Genomic DNA, 22,885 nt, shown 5'->3' with positions numbered 1-22,885 from the left:
GCATTATTGGAAAATAGATTTGGTGCCAGGTGTGAACGCATCCCACGGGGTATGCGATTGACTTTGCAATACTCGCCCAAGGTAATCAGATGCAATTCCACTATAATGGCCTTTTTGGACTCATTCTCCCATTTCCTTTTAATGCTTTCCACAGCCGGTACACTGAGAAACGACACCTCTCCCGGTAATCCACTTTGAAAATTTGGTAGTGCTGTCTCCATTTCTTCTTTGTCTTGACTGAGAGGTCACTCGGACTGTGACCCAGGAGACGTGCACCCTCTTGAAAAATGTATCCTGTGCTGCTGATCTATACCTATCTATCTATTAGGGGGGATTCACACGAGCGTGTATTCGGTCCGTGCGGGCCGCGTGGTTTTCACGCGCCACGCATCGACCAATACAAGTCTATAGGGCAGTACAGACAGTCCGTGCTTTTTGCGCAGCGTTTGTTCGCTGCGTACAAAACGCGACAGGTTCAATAACTCTGCGTATTTCGCGCATCACGCACCCATTGAAGTCAATGGGTGCGTGAAAACCACGCAGGTTGCACGGAAGCACTTCCGTGCGAACCGACTGAAACAGCGCACCAGCTGTCAAAAGGATGAATGTAAACAGAAAAGCACCACGTGCTTTTCTGTTTCCGAACATCCAAACGGAGTGTCTTTGAGATGAGCGAACCCGGACAAGCGAACCGAACTTCACCGGGTTCGGCCAAACTCGTTTTGGCCGAACCCGGAAAAAAAATGTCCGGTACGCGACGTCAGGACATAGTCACTGTCCAGGGTGCTGAAAGAGTTAAACAGTTTCAGCACCATGGACAGTGACTACCGATCCCAATAAACATGAACCTGTAAAAAAAAACGAAGTTCTGACTTACCGATAACTCCCGGCTTCTTCCTCCAGTCTGACCTCCCGGGATGACAATTCAGTCCAAGTGACAGCTGCAGCCAATCACAGGCCAAGCACAGGCTGCAGCGGTCACATGGACTGCCGCGTCATCCAGGGAGGTGGGGCCCGATGTCAAGAGAGGCGCGTCACCAAGGACGCGTCACCAAGGCAACGGCCGGGTGGGCAGATCTCGGTAAGTACGAACTTTTTCTTTTTTTTTAACAGGTTGCTGTATATTGTGTTCGGCATTCACTGTCGAGGGTGCTGAAAGAGTTACTGCCGATCAGTTAGCTCTTTCAGCACCTTGGACAGTGACGGGCGTCGACTAGCCTCATCTCTATGATGGCGGCTGCGCGAAAATCACGCAGCCGCGCATCATACACGGATGACACACGCAGCTGTCAAATGGTTTTTGCGCGCAAAAACGCAACGTCCGTCTGTATCTGCCCTAAGGCCTTATTTACACAAACGTGTTTCACGTCAGTGATACGCGCGTGAAAATCTCGCTCGTCGCACGGATCTATGCAAGTCAATGGGGCCATTCCCACATTCTGTGTTTTTCACGCAGCGCTTGTCCGCTCCGTGAAAATCACAGCATATCCTATACTTTAGCGTTTTTTGCGCATCACGAAACCCATTGAAGTCAATGGGTGCGTGAAAATCACGCGCAGCACACGGACGTACTTCAGTGTGCTGCGCGTGATTCGCGCAACAGTTGTTCAAGAAATGAAGGGAAAAATAAAATAACCTCCTTCATTTCATTTTCTAAACATGAAAACCATGTGACATAAGGATGCCATATGCACGAAAATCACGCAGCCACGCACCAAACACTGATGACACACGGAACTGCAACGCGCAAAACGCACACGTTCGTGTAAATAAGGCATAAGCTCACCATTCTAAAGATAGAAATTTTTATAATTACCTTTCTTTATCCCAGCGATGTCGTTTTCGGGATATTCTTTCTTCTTCTCACTGTCTCACTCTTTGTTTGTAGCTCGTTGTCTAGGGATCCGGCCACCACTATTTACCTTTAGCGGTGGCCGCGCATACGCAATGATATCCTCTCCATCCTTAGGAGAGGATGTCATTTCTATCATGAACGCGCATATTGGCTGGCGCATGCGCATTAGATGCCGATCCCTTGAAAACAGCTCCGTAGTTTCAGACGTTTTTTATTTTATGTGTGCACATACCCTAAGAGCCGTAACTTTTTTTTTATTCGGTCGACATAGCCGTATAAGGGCTTGTTTTTTGCGGGACGAGTTGTATTTTTCAATTGCACCATTTTTGGGTGCATATAATAGATTGATTAACCAGTTCAGGACCGGGCTATTTTGAGCCTTCAGGACCAGACACAGTTTAGCCCTTTTTAGCACGTGAACTGGCTATAACTTTTTTATTTGTTGGGCTAACGACGTGATTATTGCAATGTTTTTTTTATCGTTTTTATACACATCCTTTTTGCTATTTTAGAATTTTTATTCTTAAAGTTTGAAAATAATAGTAAACAAATAAGCTTTTTTACTTTTTAGCTATTTTTTTTTGGTAATAACATAGTTTCACCCTAAAATAGACCTTTTATTTGTGATCGTCATTGTCTACCGTCAATTTTAATATATTACATGTCTATATTAGGGTAATTGGGTCAGCGCTAGGGTAATTGGCGGGGGGGGGGGAAAGTTTTTTTTTGGGGTGGGTATTTTATGTGTATTTATTATAAATTTTTTTGCACTTTACTTTACTTTTATTTTTTTTATTTCTATGGTCTGTCCCTCAAAGGTCAAAAAAGACCTTTGGGGAACCTTATATATATATTTTTTCTTTCTTTTACACCAAGTTTTTCCACTGTAAGGGTATGTGCACACAACCTCTTTTCAGACGTGATGGAGGCGTTTTACGCCTCGAATTACGCCTGAAAAAACGTATCCAATACGTAGGCAAACATCTGCCCATTGCTTGCAATGGGTCTTACGATGTTCTGTGCAGACGAGCTGTCATTTTACGCGTCGCTGTCAAAAGACGGCGCGTAAAATTACGCCCGCTTCAACGACGTGCAGGACACTTCTTGTGACGTAATTGGAGCCGTTTTTCATTGACTCCATTGAAAAACAGCTCCAATTACGTCCATAATGGACGCCGTGAAAAACGCGTGCACTTGTAAAAACGTCTGAAATTCAGGAGCTGTTTTCTCCTGAAAACAGCTCCGTCATTTCAGACGTATTTGGCGTTGTCGTGCGAACATACCCCAACTGGAGCTGGATAGCAGCCCTAGTTACAGGGGAATGCAGCCCTCTCATAATGACAATTGTCACTAATAGGGCTGTGCTGGGTCTAGTAAGACCCAGCAGCAGTCTGTCACTAACGGCACCCGGTGATCATGTGACCAGCCACATGAACACAGGGAGCAATAGAGACAGCGGCGCTGCCTCTATCCCTATTCACAGCGTTCATTGAGCGCTGTGTACAAGTGATCAGAGAAGACAGAAGCAGCGAAAGCCGCTTCTATCCTCTCCTCAGGGTCGCCGGCAGTCACTGACAGCCGGAGACCCGACATTCAGCTTTAAAGAGGCTCTGTCACCAGATTATCAAATCCCTATCTCCTATTGCATGTGATCGGCGCTGCAATGTAGATAACAGTAACGTTTTATTTATTTTTTAAACTATCATTTTTGGCTAAGTTATGAGCAATTTTATATTTATGCAAATGAGCCTTTCTAATGGACAGCTGGGCGTGTTTTCTCTTATTTCCAAGTGGGCGTGTATTGTGTTTGTAACATCTGGGCGTGTATTGTGTTTACTTCTTTCACTGCACAATCACACTGCTGTGGATCATGCTGGGCTGGTACAATGAGAAGTGTAGGACACTGATTAGTCACTGATTGGTCACCGTCATACACTCCTCTGTACAATACCCAGTTGGTAAAAAGTAAAAACACGCCCAGTTGTCCATTGAGAAACTCATTAGCATAAATCTAAACTAGTTCATAACTTGCTCAAAAATGATCGATTTTCAAAATAAAAACCACTGCTGTTATCTACATTACAGCGCCAATCAGATTATGTAGGAGATACGCCATTTATAATCTGGTGACCGAGCCTCTTTAACTATTCAAGTTAAAACCCGCGCCGTAAATAGTCTATGGGTTTTAAGGACCCTGACCGCTGGCCGTAAAAACACAGCCAGCGGTCGGGAACCAGTTAACTTTTATGAACTTTATTTTAGGAAAGAATTTAAAATAAACAGGTATTCCAGAATTGTTTTTCACGTTATAAATTTACGCCGGTCACTATGCAGCATAAATAACATGTTACTTTTATTCTATGGGTCGGCACGATTACGGGGATACCAAATATGTAAAAGTTTTATGTTTTCCTACGTTTGCAAAATAAAAACCCTTTTAATAAATAAAATTACTTGTTTTTGTATCGCTTTTTTGCGGGCCAAGGTGTAGTTTTCATTAGTACTATTTTGGGGTACATATGACTTATTGATTAACTTTTATTTTATTTTTTATGGTGGGAATGGGATAAAAAAAAAAGAATTTTGCCATAGTTTTTTGCATTTTTTAGGGCACCATTCACCCGGCAGTTTAATTAATGTGTTAACTTTATTGTTTGAGTAGTTACGATCGCGGCGATACCATATATGTGTATGTGTTGTTGTTTTTCTAACTTTTACTTAATAAAACCACTTTTTGGGGAAAAAAAGTGGTTTTATTTTTACTGTAATCTCTTTCTTTTTTTTTTTGTCCCAGTAGGGGACTTCACCATGCGATATGCAGATTGCTGATATAATGCTTTGGTATACTTAGTATATCTGAAACATTTAAATGTGACAAATTATCAAAAATAGAAGAAATTGGGTGAGGGACAAATACTTTTTCAGAGAGCTGTACCTGAAATACTGAATGAATGTGTGAGCTGAAAACCGACAATGGGTGTAACAATTTTTTATATGATATGACCAATAAATGAGCTCTTGTAGCAAAAGTTGTCACACACTTGATACCCAAACCAAAAAAAAAAAAACAATCCAAATCCTTTAAATCTTTGGGCATAAAATGATCACAGTGTATATTTGCAACCTGACTAAAGAATAATAATTCTCCATGAGAAACATTGGGAGAAACTGTAATTTCATTCAAAAATGCCATATTTTGAAGGCCCTCTTACAATATTACCCACACAAACCAGTAATTGTTTATTTTGGTAAAAGGGGCATGGTATGTTCACAAATGGCAGAAGTCTAGCAAGCAAAATGGGGGAGCTGGAGGCCTTGGTACTGGAAGAAAATATAGATATAGTTGGTGTTGCTGAAACATGGCTGGACTCTTCACATGACTGGGCTGTAAATCTACAGGGTTTTACACTGTTTCGGAAAGACAAGACAAATAGGAAAGGCGGTGGTGTATGTCTGTATGTATGTGAGAAGTGATATGAAGGCGAGTGTGAAAGAGACAATAGTGGGTGAAGATTGTGAGGAGGTTGAAAAGTTGTGGGTGGAATTACAAAGGGAGGTAATCACTGAAAAAATTACTTTTGGTGTAATCTATAGATCCCCCAATATAACTGAAGAGATAGAAGTTCAGCTATATAAACAGATGGAGCGGGCTGCACAGGCGGGTACTGTAGTGATAATGGGAGATTTTAATTTCCGGGATATTAATTGGTGTCATGGTTCAGCTTCAACTGCAAAGGGGAGACATTTCCTCAACCTGTTGCAGGAAAATTTTATGGGCCAGTTTGTGGAAGACCCGACTAGAGGTGAAGCTCTGTTGGATCTGGTCATTTCTAATAATGCAGATCTTGTTGGGAATGTCAATGTTCGTGAAAACCTCAGTAACAGTGATCACAATATAGTTACATTTTACCTATACTGTAAAAAAACAAACACAGGCTGGGGGGGCAAAAACATTTAATTTTAAGAAAGCCAATTTCCCCAGGATGAAGGCTGCAATTCAGGACATAGACTGGGAAGAACTAATGTCAAATAATGGGACAAATGATAAATGGGAGATTTTCAAATCTACTTTGGGTTATTATAGTGCAAAATTTATTCCTATAGGTAACAAGTATAAACGACTAAAATTAAATCCCACATGGCTTACACCTTCTGTGAAAGGGGCAATACATGACAAAAAAAGGGCATTTAAAAAATACAAATCTGAGGGTACATCTGCAGCCTTTTTAAAATATAAAGAGCTTAATAAAATCTGTAAAAATGTAATAAAATTAGCAAAAATACAAAATGAAAGGCAGGTGGCCAAGGATAGTAAGGGTATGTTCACACACACTAATTACGGACGTAATTCGGGCGATTTTGCCCCGAATTACGTCCGAAAAATGCTCCTCGATAGCGTTGACAAACATCTGCCCATTGAAAGCAATGGGCTGACGTTAGTCTGTTCACACGAGGCGTATATTTACGCGCCGCTGTCAAAAGACGGCGCGTAAATAGACGCCCGCGTCAAAGAAGTGACCTGTCACTTCTTGGGGCGTAATTGGAGCCGTTATTCATTGACTCCAATGAAAAGCAGCGCCAATTACGTCCGTAATAGACGCGGCGTTCAAGCGCCTGCACATGCCGTTATGGCTGAAATTATGGGGATGTTTTCTGCTGAAAACATCCCCGTAATTTCAGCCATTACGGACGCTGTCGTGTGAACATACCCTGAAACAAATCCCCAAAAATTCTTCAAGTATATAAATGCAAAAAAGCCAAGGTCTGAACATGTAGGACCCCTAGATAGTGGTAATGGGGAGTTGGTCACAGGGGATCAAGAGAGGGCAGAGTTACTAAATGGGTTCTTTAACTCTGTATATACAACATAAGAAAGAGCAGCTGATGTAGCCGGTGCCAGTGCTGTTAATATATCAGTTGATATACTGAATTGGATGAATGTAGATATGGTTCAATCTAAATAAAATAAAATAAATGTGCACAAGGCCCCGGGACCAGATGGGTTACACCCTAGAGTTCTTAAAGAGCTTAGTTCAGTTATTTCTGTCCCCCTCTTCATAATATTTAGAGATTCTCTCGAGACTGGTATAGTGCCAAGGGACTGGCGCAGGGCAAATGTGGTGCCTATTTTCAAAAAGGGCTCTAGGTCTTCCCCGGGTAATTATAGACCAGTAAGCTTAACATCCATCGTCGGGAAAATGTTTGAGGGTCTATTGAGGGACTATATACAGGATTATGTGACAAAAAATAGTATTATAAGTGACAGCCAGCACGGTTTTACTAAGGACAGAAGTTGTCAAACAAACATAATCTGTTTTTATGAAGAGGTGAGCAGAAGCCTAGACAGAGGTTTTGGACTTTGCAAAGCCATTTGACACTGTCCCTCATAGACGTCTAATGGGTAAATTAAGGTCTATAGGTTTAGAAAATATAATTTGTAATTGGATTGAGAATTGGCTCAAGGACCGTATCCAGAGAGTTGTGGTCAATGATTCCTACTCTGAATGGTCCCCGGTAATAAGTGGTGTACCCCAGGGTTCAGTGCTGGGACCACTATTATTCAACTTATTTATTAATGATATAGAGGATGGGATTATTAGCACTATTTCTATTTTTGCAGATGACACCAAGCTATGTAATATAGTTCAGTCTATGGAAGAGGTTCGTGAATTGCAAGCGGATTTAAACAAACTGAGTGTTTGGGCGTCCACTTGGCAGATGAAGTTTAATTTAGATAAATGTAAAGTTATGCATCTAGGTACCAACAACCTGCATGCATCATATGTCCTAGGGTGAGCTATACTGGGGGAGTCACTTGTTGAGAAGGATCTGGGTGTATTTGTAAATCATAAACTAAATAACAGCATGCAATGTCAATCAGCTGTTTTAACCCCTTCAGGACCCAGCCACTTTTGGACCAAATGACACAGCCTCATTTTTTAAATCTGACATGTGTCACTTTATGTGGTAATAACTTGGGAATGCTTTTACCTATCCAAGCGAATTCTGAGATTGTTTTCTCGTGACATATTGTACTTTAAGTTAGTGAAAAAATTTGGTCGATATATTCAATATTTTTAGCATTTTCTAAATTGTAATGTATCTGCTTGTAAGACAGATGGTAATACCACACAAAATAGTTACTAGCTAACATTTCCCATATGTCTACTTTAGATTGGCATCATTTTTTGAACATTCTTTTATTTTTCTAGGACGTTACAAGGCTTATAAGTTTAGCAGCAATTTCTCAAATTTTCAAGAAAATTTTTTTAGGGACCAGTTCAGATCTGAAGTGGCTTTGAGGGCCTTATATATTAGGAACCCCCACAAATCACCCCATTTTAAAAACGGCACCCCTTAAAGTATTCAAAACAGAATTTAGAAAGTTTCTTAACCCTTTATGCATTTCACAGGAATTAAAGCAAACTGGAAGGGAAATGTGCAAATTTCATATTTTTTTGCAGAAATTCAATTTTAAAGAGGCTCTGTCACCAGATTTTGCAACCCCTATCTGCTATTGCAGCAGATAGGCGCTGCAATGTAGATTACAGTAACGGTTTTATTTTTAAAAAACGAGCATTTTTGGCCAAGTTATGACCATTTTTGTATTTATGCAAATGAGGCTTGCAAAAGTACAACTTGGGCGTGTTGAAAAGTAAAAGTACAACTGGGCGTGTATTATGTGCGTACATTGGGGCGTGTTTACTACTTTTACTAGCTGGGCGTTGTGTATAGAAGTATCATCCACTTCTCTTCACAACGCCCAGCTTCTGGCAGTGCAGATCTGTGACGTCACTCACAGGTCCTGCATCGTGTCGGCCACATCGGCACCAGAGGCTACAGTTGATTCTGCAGCAGCATCCACGTTTGCAGGTAAGTCGATGTAGCAACTTACCTGCAAACGCTGATGCTGCTGCAGAATCAACTGTAGCCTCTGGTGCCGATGTGGCCGACACGATGCAGGACCTGTGAGTGACGTCACAGATCTGCACTGCCAGAAGCTGGGCGTTGTGAAGAGAAGTGGATGATACTTCTATACACAACGCCCAGCTAGTAAAAGTAGTAAACACGCCCCGATGTACGCACATAATACACGCCCAGTTGTACTTTTACTTTTCAACACGCCCAGTTGTACTTTTGCAAGCCTCATTTGCATAAATACAAAAATGGTCATAACTTGGCCAAAAATGCTCGTTTTTTAAAAATAAAAACGTTACTGTAATCTACATTGCAGCGCCTATCTGCTGCAATAGCAGATATGGGCTGCAAAATCTGGTGACAGAGCCTCTTTAATCCATTTTTCCTGTAATACTGAAGGTTTTTACCAGAGAAACACAACTGAATAATTATTGCCCTGATTCTGAAGTTTTTAGAAATCTCCCACATGTGGCCCTAGTGCGCTACTGGACTGAAACAAAAGCCCCAGAAGCAAAGGAGCACCTAGAGGATTTTTGGGCCTTCCTTTTCTTTAATTATATTTCAGGCACCATGTCAGGTTAGAAGAGGTCTTGTGGTGCAAAAATAAAGGAAACACCCCAAAAAATACCTCATTTTGGAAACTACACCGCTTGAGGAATTCATCTAGGGGTGTAGTGAGCATTTTGACCCCACAGGTGTTTCATAGATTTCATTAGAATTGGACAGTGAAAATGAAAAATTACATTATTTTCCAATAAGATGTAGCTTTACCTCAAAATTTTTCATTTTTTCAACAAATAAATGAGGAAAAGCATCCCAACATTTGTAAAGCAACTTCTCCAGAGTACGGAAATACCCAACATGTGGTCATAAACTGCTGTTTGGGCAAGCAGCAGGACTCAGAAGGGAAGGCACGCCATTTAGCTTTTGGAGCGCTGATTTTGCTGGTTTGATTTCTCTGCGCCATGTCGCATTTTTAAAGCTCCTAAGGTACCAGTACAGTGGAAACCCCCCAAAAGTGACTCCATTTAGGAAACTACACCCCTAGAGGAATTCATCTAGGGGTGTAGTGAGCATTTTGACCCCACAGGTGTCTCATAGATTTCATTAGAAATGGGCAGTGAAAATTAAAAATTACATTATTTTCCAATAAGACGCAGCATTAGTTCAACATTTTTCTTTTTCTCAACAAATAAAGGAGAAAAAGCACCACAACATTTGTAAAGCAACTTCTTCAGAGTAGGGAAATACCCCAGACGTTGTCATAAACTGCTATTTGGACACACAGCAAGGCTCTAAAGGGAAGGAGCGACATTTAGTATTTGGAGTGGGGATTTTATAAGATTCGTTTTTTGACACCATGTTGCATTGAGCTATAGTACCAGTACAGTGGTACCCCCGATAAATTACCCCATTTTGGAAACTAGATCCCTTAAAGAATTTATCTAGGGGTGTAGTGACCATTTTGACCGCACAAGTGTTTTGCAAAAATGAGTAAATAGATGTTGCAGATTGAAAATTGGTGTTTTCCACAGATATGCCATTTCAGTGCCCAATGTGTTGTGCCCAGTTTGTACCACCGTAGACACACACCCCATAAATTGTTAAGCGGGTTCTCCAGAATACAGTAATACCCCATATGTGGTCATAAATTGCCGTTTCGGCACACTGCCAGGCTTAGTTGGACCACCATTTGGCTTTTGAAGCGCAGATTTTGCTTGGTGTTTTAGTGGTATTTTATCTTATAATATGGGGGTATATGTAAACTGGGCGGAGTACATCAGGGTATATGCAAGCTGGGCGGAGTACATCAGGGCATATGTAATCTGGGCGGAGTACATCAGGGTATATGTAAGCTGTGCAGAGTACATCAGGATATATGTAAACTGTGAGTACATCAGGGTATATATAATATGTGCGGGTACATCAGGGTATATGTAAGCTGGGCGGAGTACATCAGGGTATATGTATGCTGTGCGGAGTACATCAGGTTATATGTAAGCTGTGCGGAGTACATCAGGTTATATGTAAGCTGTGCGGAGTACATCAGGCTATATGTAAACTGTGAGGAGTACATCAGGGTAAATGTAAGCTGGGCGGAGTACATCAGTGTATATGTAAGCTGTGCGTAGTACATCAGGGTATATGTAATATGTGCGGGTACATCAGGGTATATGTAATATGTGCAGGTACATCAGGCTATATGTAATCTGGGCGGAGTACATCAGGGTATATGTAAGCTGGGCGGAGTACATCAGGATATATATATGTAAACTGGGCGGAGTACATCAGGGTATATGTAAGCTGGGTGGAGTGCATCAGGGCATAATAGGATGATGTAATAATGGGGTGAATGAATAATCCATGGATTGGTGTGGTCGCTTTGAACTAATCCTTCATGCACAGGCCAGGTTTTTGGGGTATTATATAATATATCTGCGCTCCGTTATTGCCTAATCTTTGACTTCTTCACTAGCCCTATAAGCTGCACAAGGCCCTAAAGTTTCCTCATCTCCGCTGCATCTACAGGGTCCACCTGTGGGGTCCAGCAAATGATGATGTGGGGTATTTAGTGAAATTCTACTGGACCTAAAGAATTAGTCTGGGCCGTCATTTTGCATCATTGCGTTTTGAGAGTCATAACGTGTTATTTTTCCATTGACGGAGCTGTGTGAGGGCACGTTTTTAGTGGAACGAGCTGTAATTTTTATTGGTTCAATTTTGGGGTACATGCGATTTTTTTTATCACTATTTATTCAATTTTTTGGGAGATGAGGAAACCAAAAAACAGCACTGCTAGCACTTTTTTTTTTTACAGTGTTCACCGTGCAGTATAAACAACATGTTAACTTTATTCTGCGGGGCGATAAGATTACAGCGACACCAAATTGATATCGTTTTTTTACGTTTCACTACGTTCCCACAATAAAAATACTCTTTTCTAAAAAAATCTTGTTTTAGTGTCGCCATTTTCTGACAGCCATAACTTTTTTATCGTTGATATGCGGGAGGGCTTATTTTATGCGTGACAAACTGTAGTTTCTATTTGTACCATTTTGCGTTACTTGCAACTTTTTGATCACTTTTTATGAAAAAAATTTTGAGACAAGATGACCAAAAAATAAATTGCTGTCATTGTTTTTTCTTACAAATTTTTACTGTGTTCACCGTGCGGTAAAAATAATGTGACATTTTTATAGATCAGGCCGTTCCGAACGCGGCGATACCTATTATGTATAGTTTTTTTTCATGTTTTCATTTTTTTTTGTAATAATAAAGGAGTTGATCAGGGAAACAGGGCAAATGTTGTTTTTATTATTTATTTATTTTTCTTTCACATTTTTTTTAACTTTTTCTTTTACACTGACCGGGGACATGAAGATCTGGTCTTCTGATCCCCGGTACAATACGCTGCACTACTTATGTAGTGCAGTGTATTGTAACTGTCATTCTTCAACTGACAGTTAGCGTATTAGGTCCTGCCTCGGGTAGGACCTAATAGGCTTCCGTACCTGGGCAACCAGGAAGCCTAGCAACGGCTTCCTGGTTGCCATAGCAACCATCGCCACCCGCGATCCATCGCGGGGGGGCCAGAGGGAGCTCCCTCCCTCTGTAAACCACTTCAATACGGCGGACGTCATTGACAGCCACATTGAAGGGGTTAAATGGCTGCGATCGGCGGTAACAGCCATCGCAGCGGCATGTCAGCTGTGTATAACAGCTGACAGCCGCTGAAGATAAAGCGCGCACAGCTCCTGTGTTCGCTTTATCTGCAGGGCGTGACTGTACACCCGTGTGTGGGAACTCGCTTGGTTTCTGGACGTACAGTCACGCCCAATCGCGGGAAGGGGTTAAAGGCCAGCAGGATATTGTCATGTATTAAAAGAGGCATGGACTCGCGGGACAGGGATGTGATATTACCACTTTACAAAGCATTAGTGAGGCCTCATCTAGAATATGCAGTTCAGTTCTGGGCTTCAGTTCATAGAAAGGATGCCCTAGAGTTGGAAAAAATACAAAGAAGAGCAACGAAGCTAATAAGGGGCATGGAGAATCTAAGTTATGAGGAAAGATTAAAAGAAGCAAACCTATTTAGCCTTGAAAACAGATTAAGGGGGGACATGATTAACTTATATAAATATATTAATGGCACATACAAAAAATATGGTGAAATCCTGTTCCATGTAAAACCCCCTCAAAAAACAAGGGGGCACTCCCTCCGTCTGGAGAAAAAAAGGTTCAACCTGCAGAGGCGACAAGCCTTCTTCACTGTGAGAACTGCGAATCTATGGAATAGTCTACCGCTGGAGCTGGTCACAGCAGGGACAGTAGATGGCTTTAAAAAAGGCTTAGATCATTTCCTAGAACAAAAAAATATCAGCTCCTATGTGTAGAAATGTTTTCCCTTCCCTTTCCCGTCCCTTGGTTGAACTTGATGGACATGTGTCTTTTTTCAGCCGTACTATCTATGTAACTATGTAATTAAAAAGTGCGATTGATTTTTTTGTGCTTTTTTATGCCGTTCACATATGTCTGTTGCCCCTGTCAGTTTCCCTCCGTTTTCCTCCTGTTGCAGAACAGCCGGCGGGAAACTGATGCTTGAACGGATCCCATAGTTTTCTATGGGATCTGTTCTGGCACAGGGGACATCGGTTGTGGCACCGTACGGACAGTGACATTAGTGGCTACTGATTGAGCGGAATCCCCGTTGGCGATGATCTGGCCGGGTTATCCGCTCGTAGAGGAAACCCCTGAGGTTACTGCCCATATATGGACATTGACGTCAGGGGCTCCTCCTGGAGTGGAATCCCCGGCCAGAGTTGGCAATGCTGTGGCCGGGGATTCCACTAAGGGAGTAACCCCTGACGCCATTGTCCATATGACGTCAGGGGCTCATCCTTGAGGGAATCCCCAGCCACAGTGGCCGGAGATTCCGCTGCTAAAGGGAGCTTCAGTGGCGCTATCTACAGTGGAAGGGGGGTAGCGCTATATACAGTGGGGGTGGCGCTATCTACAAGGGGGTGCTGTGTGGCACCATCTACAGGGGCACTGTGTGGCGCTAGCTACATGGGGCTGTGTGACAGTATCTACAGGGGATACTGTGGCATTATATACAGAGGGCACTGCGGCATTATCTACAGGGGTGTGTGTGGCACTGCAAATGGAAACCACCTGCACCGGATCCGTCACCATTGAAATCAATGGTGATGGAAACGGAAACCTATGGTTTCCATTTGTGTCTGTCAGGGCTCCGTTCCGAAGGGAAGCTCCGTCGGAACAGAGCCCTAGCGCAGATGTGAACGAAGCCTAGCAACTGATACATTTTTGCATCAGTTTTTGCATCAGTTGTAATCACTTGAGAGACAAAATAACTGCCGCTTCGTGTCTGTTCGGCCTTTCCCGGAAATAAATGTATCGGAGTACGGGCTCATAGTGTAAAGGATCTGCCAGACACAGCTACTGTGTCGACGCCCGTGGTTAATCAGTCTGCATCTGCTCCTAGGTCTGTTAGAGTGACTCGATCTGCTACCAATCAGGCTGGTAGGCTGAGGAGTGGGAGAACCTATCACAGCCTGGCCAGATGGAGCTAGCTCCCGCCCTCTGTCTATTTATACCTTCATTTCCTGCTCTTCCTTTGCCTGTGATTCTGTCTGGTTTCCTGGCTCTTCTGTTCCTGCTTGTACTACTGACCTCTGCTTCAAATTGACCCTGGCTTTACTGACTACTCTCCTGCTCTGCGTTTGGTACCTCGTACACTCCTGGTTTGACTCGGCTCGTTCACTACTCTTGTTGCTCGCGGTGTTGCCGTGGGCAACTGCCCCATTTCCCGTAGCTTCTGTGTACACTTGTCTGTTTGTCTCTCGTGCACGTATTGAGCGTAGGGACCGTCGCCCAGTTGTACGCCGTCGCCTAGGACGGGTCGTGCAAGTAGGCAGGGACTGAGTGGCGGGTATATTAGGGTTCACCTGTCTGTCTCCCTACCCTGTCATTACACATAGACTTTCTATTGAGTCCGTACACGATAAATTTATTTCCGGAAAAAGCTGAACAGACACCGTACTCCGATACATTTATTTCCGGAAAAAGCCAAACAGACACGAAGCGGCTGAGGGCTCACACGAGCGCTTCAGCTGCTTCATTCTAGCGATTGGTGGGGGTCTCAGTGCTCGGACCTCCATCAACCAAATTTCTGACATGTCATTATGACATGTCAGAAGTTTGTCAAACGTTTAGCTACACTTTAAGAGGTTTTTTTCCCACCGCAATGTTCTATGATCTATCAAGGTTAGATAATAAAACATTGGGTAAGTCATAAAACATTGATAGGTAGGGGAGTCTGACCACAAGAACCCTCCGAGTTTGGGATGATTTTAGTCCTGCCCTCGCTAGAGAAGAGAAGGCTGCACATGCAAAGTCTCTCCCAAATAAAATGAATAGGTGTTACAAAAAAGTACTGATCGTTTTTACACTCAGTTGGACCCCCATCAATCAATTTTTTTTACACTAGAAATAAGCAAATTTTTTCGCCCAATTCAAGTTTCGCACTTTCAATGTCGATTTGGAAACATTGGGTAAATAGACTTGTCAGGTTTTAGAATTAAGGAGAATAGAAGAATCGATTCTCTGCTATAAAAGACAAATCAATCTGATCATCACTTAGGCCAGGGCTCCAGAGCGTTATATTTTCCGTAATGTGTTGCGAGATCGCATGCAAACTTGCATACGCAGAAGGGGTGCTGTAATGTGCTTTCTGAGATAATTAGAAAATATCCAACTCTGTTGAATCCTTACGGTTGTGTGCATGAGGCTTTATGCACACGATCGTAAGGGTTTTTAATGTCCGCAAATGCGGATGCTCATCTGTAGCCGTCCGCAATTGCGGAAGCGCCCATAGTCTTCTATGGGAGAGTCTGTGCGACAATTTCGGAAATTAATAGGACATGTTCTATATTTTGCGGCTCATTTCTATGGTGCGGACACACATTCCTAAATATATTGAAAGGTGGCTGTGGCCTGTAGATATGAATGGGTCCGCAATTTCCTCCGTAATTACCTGATTCATAATTACGGATGAAGACCACAGTCGTCTGGATTGGGCCTTGCATGGAAGTCCCAATGCCAATAGGGCACTCCAGAGCTACTCCGGACTGTTAAGGCATGTTCACACGTGGCGGAATTGCTGTGGAATTCCGCTGCAGACAGTCCGCAGTGGAATTCTCCAGCGGCCGTTTTTTACATTTGTTTCAATAAATTTTTAGGCAAGTTAGTTCAGACATTGCGGAAAATTCCGCTGCAGAATTTTCCCTCCGCAGCATGCACTGTCTGTTGCAGAGAAGCGGAATTTCACTGCGGATTTCAGCCTTTGCAATGCAAAAACTGAAATCTGTGGCAAGTCCGCTGTGTTTTCTGCAACGTCTGAATTACCTGTCAAATATGCAAATATGCCTCGTTTACGTCTGAAAATAGGTCGTGTGAACCCAGCCTAAGGCTGGGTTCACACGACCATGTTACGTCCGTAATGTACGGAACGTATTTCGGCCGGAAGACCCGGACCGAACACAGTGCAGGGAGCCGGGCTCCTAGCATCATAGTGATGTACGATGCTAGGAGTCCCTGCCTCGCTGCGGGACAACTGTCCCGTACTGTAATCATGTTTTCAGTACGGGACAGTAGTTCCACGGAGAGGCAGGGACTCCTAGCATCGTACATCACTATGATGCTAGGAGCCCGGCTCCCTGCACAGTGTTCGGTCCGGGTCTTCCGGCCGAAATACGTTCCGTCCATTACGGACGTAACATGGTCGTGTGAACCCAGCCTAAGGGTATGTGCACACGATGAGAGGCTTTTACGTCTGAAAAGACAGACTGTTTTCAGGAGAAAACAGCTGCCTCGTTTCAGCCGTAATTCCTCCTCCTCGCATTATGCGAGGCGTCTGTGACGCTCGTAAATCTTGAGCTGCTTGTCATTGACTTCAATGAAGAACGGCTCAAATTACGTGCCCTGCACTTCTTTGCCGAGGCAGTCAATTTACGCGTCGTCGTTTGACAGCGTCGGCAAACCCATTCAAATGAATGGGCAGATGTTTGCCGACGTATTGTAGCCCTATTTTCAGGCGTAAATCGAGGCATAATACGCCTCGTTTACGCCTGAAAATAGGTCGTGTGAACCCAGCCTTATGTTGGGACACTTTGAGAAGGGGCAGTATTTCCGCTGCGCACGATGTTCTCACGGAGTATTTTGACGGAAACCGCGCCAAAAAGCTCGTCAAAAACGGCCCGAAAATGCCTCCCGTCGATTTCAATGGGAGGCGGGGGCGGTTTTCTCCCGTGAGCAGTAAAACCGGCTCGCGGGAGAAAGAAGTGACATGCCCTATCTTCGGGCATGTCAGGCAGAGAAAGCGTATTTCGCAGCGTTTTATGCCCGCAGCGCCCAATGGCCGCGGGCGAAAAACGCCGCGAAAATCGGCGTGCAGGGAGAGGAAAATCTGCCTCAAACTTCCAAACGGAATTTTGAAGCAGAAATTCTGCCTGCAAAATACTCCGTGTGAACATAAGTGCAAGCCATTGCTCGTCACCTCTACCCCGGTTGTGCAATGAAAAATGCCCGACCGCTCCTCCATTTATATACGCTTGTCTACAAGCCGTATCGTTAATATATAACATTTTCTCCAACTCACTGAGGGAAACTTCCCCACTGTAGCCGTGCTGCATTCAATCAAACCTCTCCCAAATCAAAGATGGCCGCGGAGGCCCCTCCCTTGCTCCATGGGCAGCTCCATCCTTGTTTCGTCACGGCCTCGCCTCTCTCCTGGTCCAAAGGGAGGAGGAGAGGCCGGGACGCTCGGTGGCCACTCTGACGTTGGTGCAGGGAACTCGGTGTGTTACTGCGCAGGGCCGGAGAGACGCAGAGTCACATCCTCTGCCCGCGCCGAGTCTGTACCGAGCTCAGAGCCACGGGAGGTGCCCGGATGTGCCGGAGAACCGGAGCCTCGAAGCAACATGGCGGAGAAACAGCTAACGGCCCTAGAGGAACGGGTGAGCTGGGGGACGGGGACAAGCTATGAGTCGAAGTACAGTGTGTGTATGGAGCGCAGGTCATATGTGTGCACGGCATGGCGCCATGTATGTATCATACGAGCAACAAGCAATATGTGTAGACGCCGGATAGCAGCACATCTGTCCGTGTAGTCGGATATGCTGCAGCGTTCCTCATTCCAGCTGCTGATTGATCTGGGCGACCCCTCCCTGGCTGCTGGCCTCATCCACATATGGATGGTCACTGGGGAGATATGAATTGATGGCTCCAGTACTGTGACTATCCCAAGTCTTCTCATATATCGCTGTGATTCCATATGACTGGCCCAGTGACGCTGGAACTTGATAATTATCCAAATAATAACCAGAATTATCTTACGGGTCCATTCTCCGTGCCCGGTATCATTTTCATTGAATCAGTAACTTCTGTCAAAATCTCCATCTGCAAAATGGGAAAAGTTTGTCTTTGCAGGGCCACAGCCAATCTTGCTGACTCTAATGTTTTTTTTAGTAAAGGGACGCACGCCTATCCGGAGTTACGACCGTTTTCCTCCACCCTCCGTACAGAAAAGTGGCACTGAACAATGTTGGGTACAGCCCAGTGCTGTAGACCTGTTGTGAGATCAGTCTTCAGAAATGTGCCCAATAGTCAAGCGTAGGTCTACTGTGGCATTAAAAATAGTTGCCCAACCAAATACTCCTCGGTCTAGTGCTTGTGCCCATCTTATCTTAAAAACTGAAGTGGGCCAAACTACTGGTGGCACGTGGTCAGTACTTACCACCTACTCTTCTGCAGGATAGTTGAAAGCCCATAGTCCAAATGTAGTCCATCGGCAATTCATGTAGCAGTCATTTACCAGTCTTTCTGTTGTAAATGAATCTTAGTTATTGTACACTGAAAAGTTACTCTATCTTCAATATCTGTTTGCTGTCTGTGAATGGGAACATTCTTGTTCACAACCTGAGGGAAGCTGCACAGGCCCAGTACCGTTCACACACACACTAAATATCTATTGGCTTGCCATGTCGGCTATCTCCAGGCTCCTTCGTCAAAATGCGCACTTGGATTGGTGAACATGCATGTTTATTTGGGGACAGCGTAAAAAGAGGATTGAGTATGTTGAGACACAACATCCCACGAGCCTTCACTCTCCCTGAGGCCGATATTAGGGAGACTGTTGGTTGACACCCCATACACATTCGAACGTCGGTCAGTCATTTTTTGGGTGAGAGGAAATTGATGCTTACCTCAATGTGCTCTATACAATGTTTTTTGTTTTACTGAATAGAGGCTGCAATATGTAAATAAATTTTTGGTTGTCACCATAATGTATTTTTTCCTTGATGTGGGTTAGCGATGCATGTTCTGTGGAACTTCATGTTCACTTTAAGACATTTTTATAGTTCACCTATTTAAAGAGTACTTGTCGCCTCTACATACCTAATTTGTATATTACTTGTAATTCCGATGAAGTAACAATTCTGGAACATATTTTCTTTAAACTCTACGTTGCGCCGTTCATCTGTTGTTCCTCCTAGAAATTTATAATTAGACAACTGGGTGTTACTATTCTCCTTGTCAAAGGGGTGTGTCCCTACAGTCTCACTCTGTCAGCTCTGATTGGACAGTGTCCTTCTGGGTAGAAACACACCCCCAACTGGTAACTCTGTTGTCAAATTATTCATACATTTCTATTCGGAATGAACAGCACTACGTAGAGTTAAAAAATGAAAGATGCCTCCGAATTGTTTCATGGGGAATACAAGTATTTAGTAAACATGTCTGGCGAGGAGACAGATACTCTTTAACCACTTGACGCAGGACGTGAACGCTCGTCCTGAGCGGCAGGCAGTTCACGCGTCAGGACAATCGTTCTCATCCTGCTGATTCCGCGGGCAGAGCGAGAGCCGAGCGATCATGAGCGGAGCAACTGCTGTTATATACGGTTGCAGCCACTCTAACATTGGCGATCAGAGAACGCTCCGGTCTCTGCCTTTTAACCATTTGAATGCTGCAATCTGCTCTGATCACATTCAAAAGCAAATAGTGAGAGGGTCTCCTCTTTTATAGTGTCGCCGAGAATTCCATACCTGGTACAGGCAGACAGCCCAGGGTTTATTGAAGGACCTGTCGGTAAGCAGTAATACAGCAGTTACCGATCAGTAGCTGCTGTAAAATACTGTAGCTAGCTGAAGCACCATGCATGCGACCTTGCCTGTAATCACGGTTCCGTGAGTATGGGCATGGCGGACCGTCATCCGCATTTGCGGGCTGTGCTCCCATTATAAAGTACGGGCGCGCGGTCCGTAAAAAAATAGAACATTTCCTATTTTTTACGGAAACTTTCTATGGCCGGGACGCCTTCCCGTAAATATATGGGAAGGTGTCCGTCGGCCATAGAAATAAATAGGTCTGTAATTACGGACGAAATCTAGGGTCGTGTGCATGGGGCCTGACTCTTGCGTTGAGTCTGGTAATTTGTATAATGATTATTTTTTTATTTTTTTTAAAGCTTGCATGTATTTTCAAAAAAATATTCTTTTCTTAAAGAGGCTCTGTCACCAGATTTTCGAACCCCTATCTCGTATTGCAGCAGATCGGCGCTGCAATGTAGATTACAGTAACGTTTTTTTTTTTCAAAAACAAGCATTTTTGGCCAAGTTATGAGCATTTTTATATTTATGCAAATGAGCCTTTCTTAAGTATGTGTGTGCGTGCGTGCGTGCGTGCGTGCGTGCGTGCGTGCGTGCGTACATCTGGGCGTTTTTACTTGTTTTACTAGCTGGGCGTTGTGAATAGAAGTGTATGATGCTGACGAATCAGCATCATCCACTTCTCATCGTTCCCACCCAGCTTCTGGCAGTGCACAGACACACAGCGTGTTCTCGAGAGATCACGCTGTGACGTCACTTCCTGCCCCAGGTCCTGCATCGTGTCGGACGAGCGAGGACACATCGGCACCAGAGGCTACAGTTGATTCTGCAGCAGCATCGGCGTTTGCAGGTAAGTCGATGTAGCCTCTGGTGCCGATGTGTCCTCGCTCGTCTGACACGATGCAGGTCCTGGGGCAGGAAGTGACGTCACAGCGTGATCTCTCGAACACGCTGGGTGTTGCTTAAGAAAGGCTCATTTGCATAAATATAAAAATGGTCATAACTTGGCCAAAAATGCTTGTTTTTGAAAAAAAATACGTTACTGTAATCTACATTGCAGCGCCGATCTGCTGCAATACGAGATAGGGGTTTGAAAATCTGGTGACAGAGCCTCTTTAAAGGGACACTCCAACAAAAACAAAACTTTCCCATGTGTACCATTATGGCATTCCATGTGTCAGTGTCTCAGCTGTTATTTTTCTTGATGCTTCTCTGTCTATATATTAGACTGGGATGGTTGCTTAGCAGCAGTGTGAATCCGGCTCGGTGACCCGCTTTCTCTACTTGAGTCTATGGAGATCTGTGTGTCACCCATCACAGGCTTCAGCACTTAGTGTACCACACTAGTTTTGCACAGGGGAGAATGGAAACTTCTATCATCAGCTACCACTGATACTTAGACAGGTTCCTGTCACACAGACATAATGCAGAAGAATATAGTGCAGCCTCGCTGTCTGTATACTTAAGGTTTCTCATCTTATTTAGGAGAATATGTAAAATGATGATCAGTGTCCCTCAGCATGCAGAAATGGTATGGTCTTTAGCTGGTCATGTGATGCTGTGCTGAAGCATCATGGGATTGATAGCAGAGCAGAGAAAAGAGAATGCTGAGGAAATCTAGGAATCAAGATGGATCCTTTTTAAAAAAAAATAAATCATTTGATTTCAATGGTAACGCTTCTCGTTGCAAATGGTTTCCGTTTGTATCCGTTCCGTAAGGTTTCCGTTGTTTTGGCGGAAACAATAGCATAGTCAATTGAAAAACGTACGTAACGGAAACAAACCGAAACCATTTGCAATGGAAGCGTTACCATTGAAATCAATAGTAATTCAAACGCAAGCTATGGTTTCCATTTGCCTTTCCATTCATGGGTTCATCCAACCGAAAGGTCTAGCGGAACTCATAAACGGAAGGGTGATGCTGATGTGAACACACCCTTAGGGCTTATTCACACGAACGTTGTGTACGTCCGTGTGACGGCCGTTAAAACAATGGCCGTCACACGGACGAATGTATTTCATTGGGGCCGTTCACGCGGCTATTTTATCGGCCCGTGTGAAGGGTCCATTGAGGGGTAGAACATGTCCTATTTGCTTCCGTTTTCAGTTTCCTCGATAGAAACAAGTCTGAGAGATATACGTGAAAACAGGTCCCAAACGGGTGCAACTTGGACATGAAAAACGGGCGTTTTTGACGTCCGAGTTTGCACTCATTCGTGTGAATAAGCCCTTACTCTGGAATTTGCGCTTACCACCTTTTCTGTATGGTATGCTATGTACAAGTCAGTATTTTATAGTTAAACATTTCTAAAGCAAATATTAAAAAATACAGAACGAGATCGTCACATTTCCCCTGTTATTTTTGTCTTTAGATCACTTTACTAAAACAATTTACCTCGGCTTTCATTTTTCTTTTACTGTAATATGCCCTCTTCCTAAATGTAGTTTTTGGGTATTTTCATATCCCCTTGTTTGTTTTCTCGGCTGTCTGTATGTACATTTTACGTTATTTTTTTAGGTTTTACTCTTTTATGAAGTATACTAACCAGATCAGTAGGGAAGCTGACCATACATGTCTTCAAATTGTCATAAAATGCCACTAGTCTAGTATCCAAATGATTCCAGCCTAGCAGATATTCCAAAGGTTCATACTGGTTTCCCTTCATTCCTGCCGCTTTTGTGATAGGCCCTGGAAATTGCCGTTTATTGGGTGATCCTGAGTTTTGAACTACTGGTCTACTTCAGGAATTTACGGTTCACTGCACTTTGGATGGAAGAGCAGCCTTCCGTTTTCTTGCCTTTGTCCTGTGCAATACATTTGATGCCTTAGTTGGGCTACACTAAATGGGTTTAAATTTACATTCTTGCTTTTTTAATTTTCCATGTCACTGTTCAAATAAAAGTGTTATTTTTTTTATTTATT

General features: G+C 43.6%; 1 protein-coding gene across 1 annotated transcript in view; it reads left to right on the top strand.

The window, feature by feature from the left end:
• The first annotated feature begins 17,538 nt into the window (after positions 1–17,538).
• The window catches only part of LOC142759519 (tyrosine-protein phosphatase non-receptor type 9-like), a 72,018-nt gene continuing 66,671 nt past the window's right edge, over positions 17,539–22,885 (top strand). The window contains exon 1 of the mRNA XM_075861770.1: positions 17,539–17,808. Within this exon, the coding sequence (XP_075717885.1) occupies positions 17,539–17,808 (270 nt within the window). The remainder of the gene's footprint in view (positions 17,809–22,885) is intronic.

Source organism: Rhinoderma darwinii, chromosome 1 (genome assembly GCF_050947455.1).
Source record: "Rhinoderma darwinii isolate aRhiDar2 chromosome 1, aRhiDar2.hap1, whole genome shotgun sequence".
NCBI classification, from domain to species: domain Eukaryota; kingdom Metazoa; phylum Chordata; class Amphibia; order Anura; family Rhinodermatidae; genus Rhinoderma; species Rhinoderma darwinii.
Note: the sequence above shows the minus strand (reverse complement) of the source record. Positions and strands in the feature narration are given on the sequence as shown.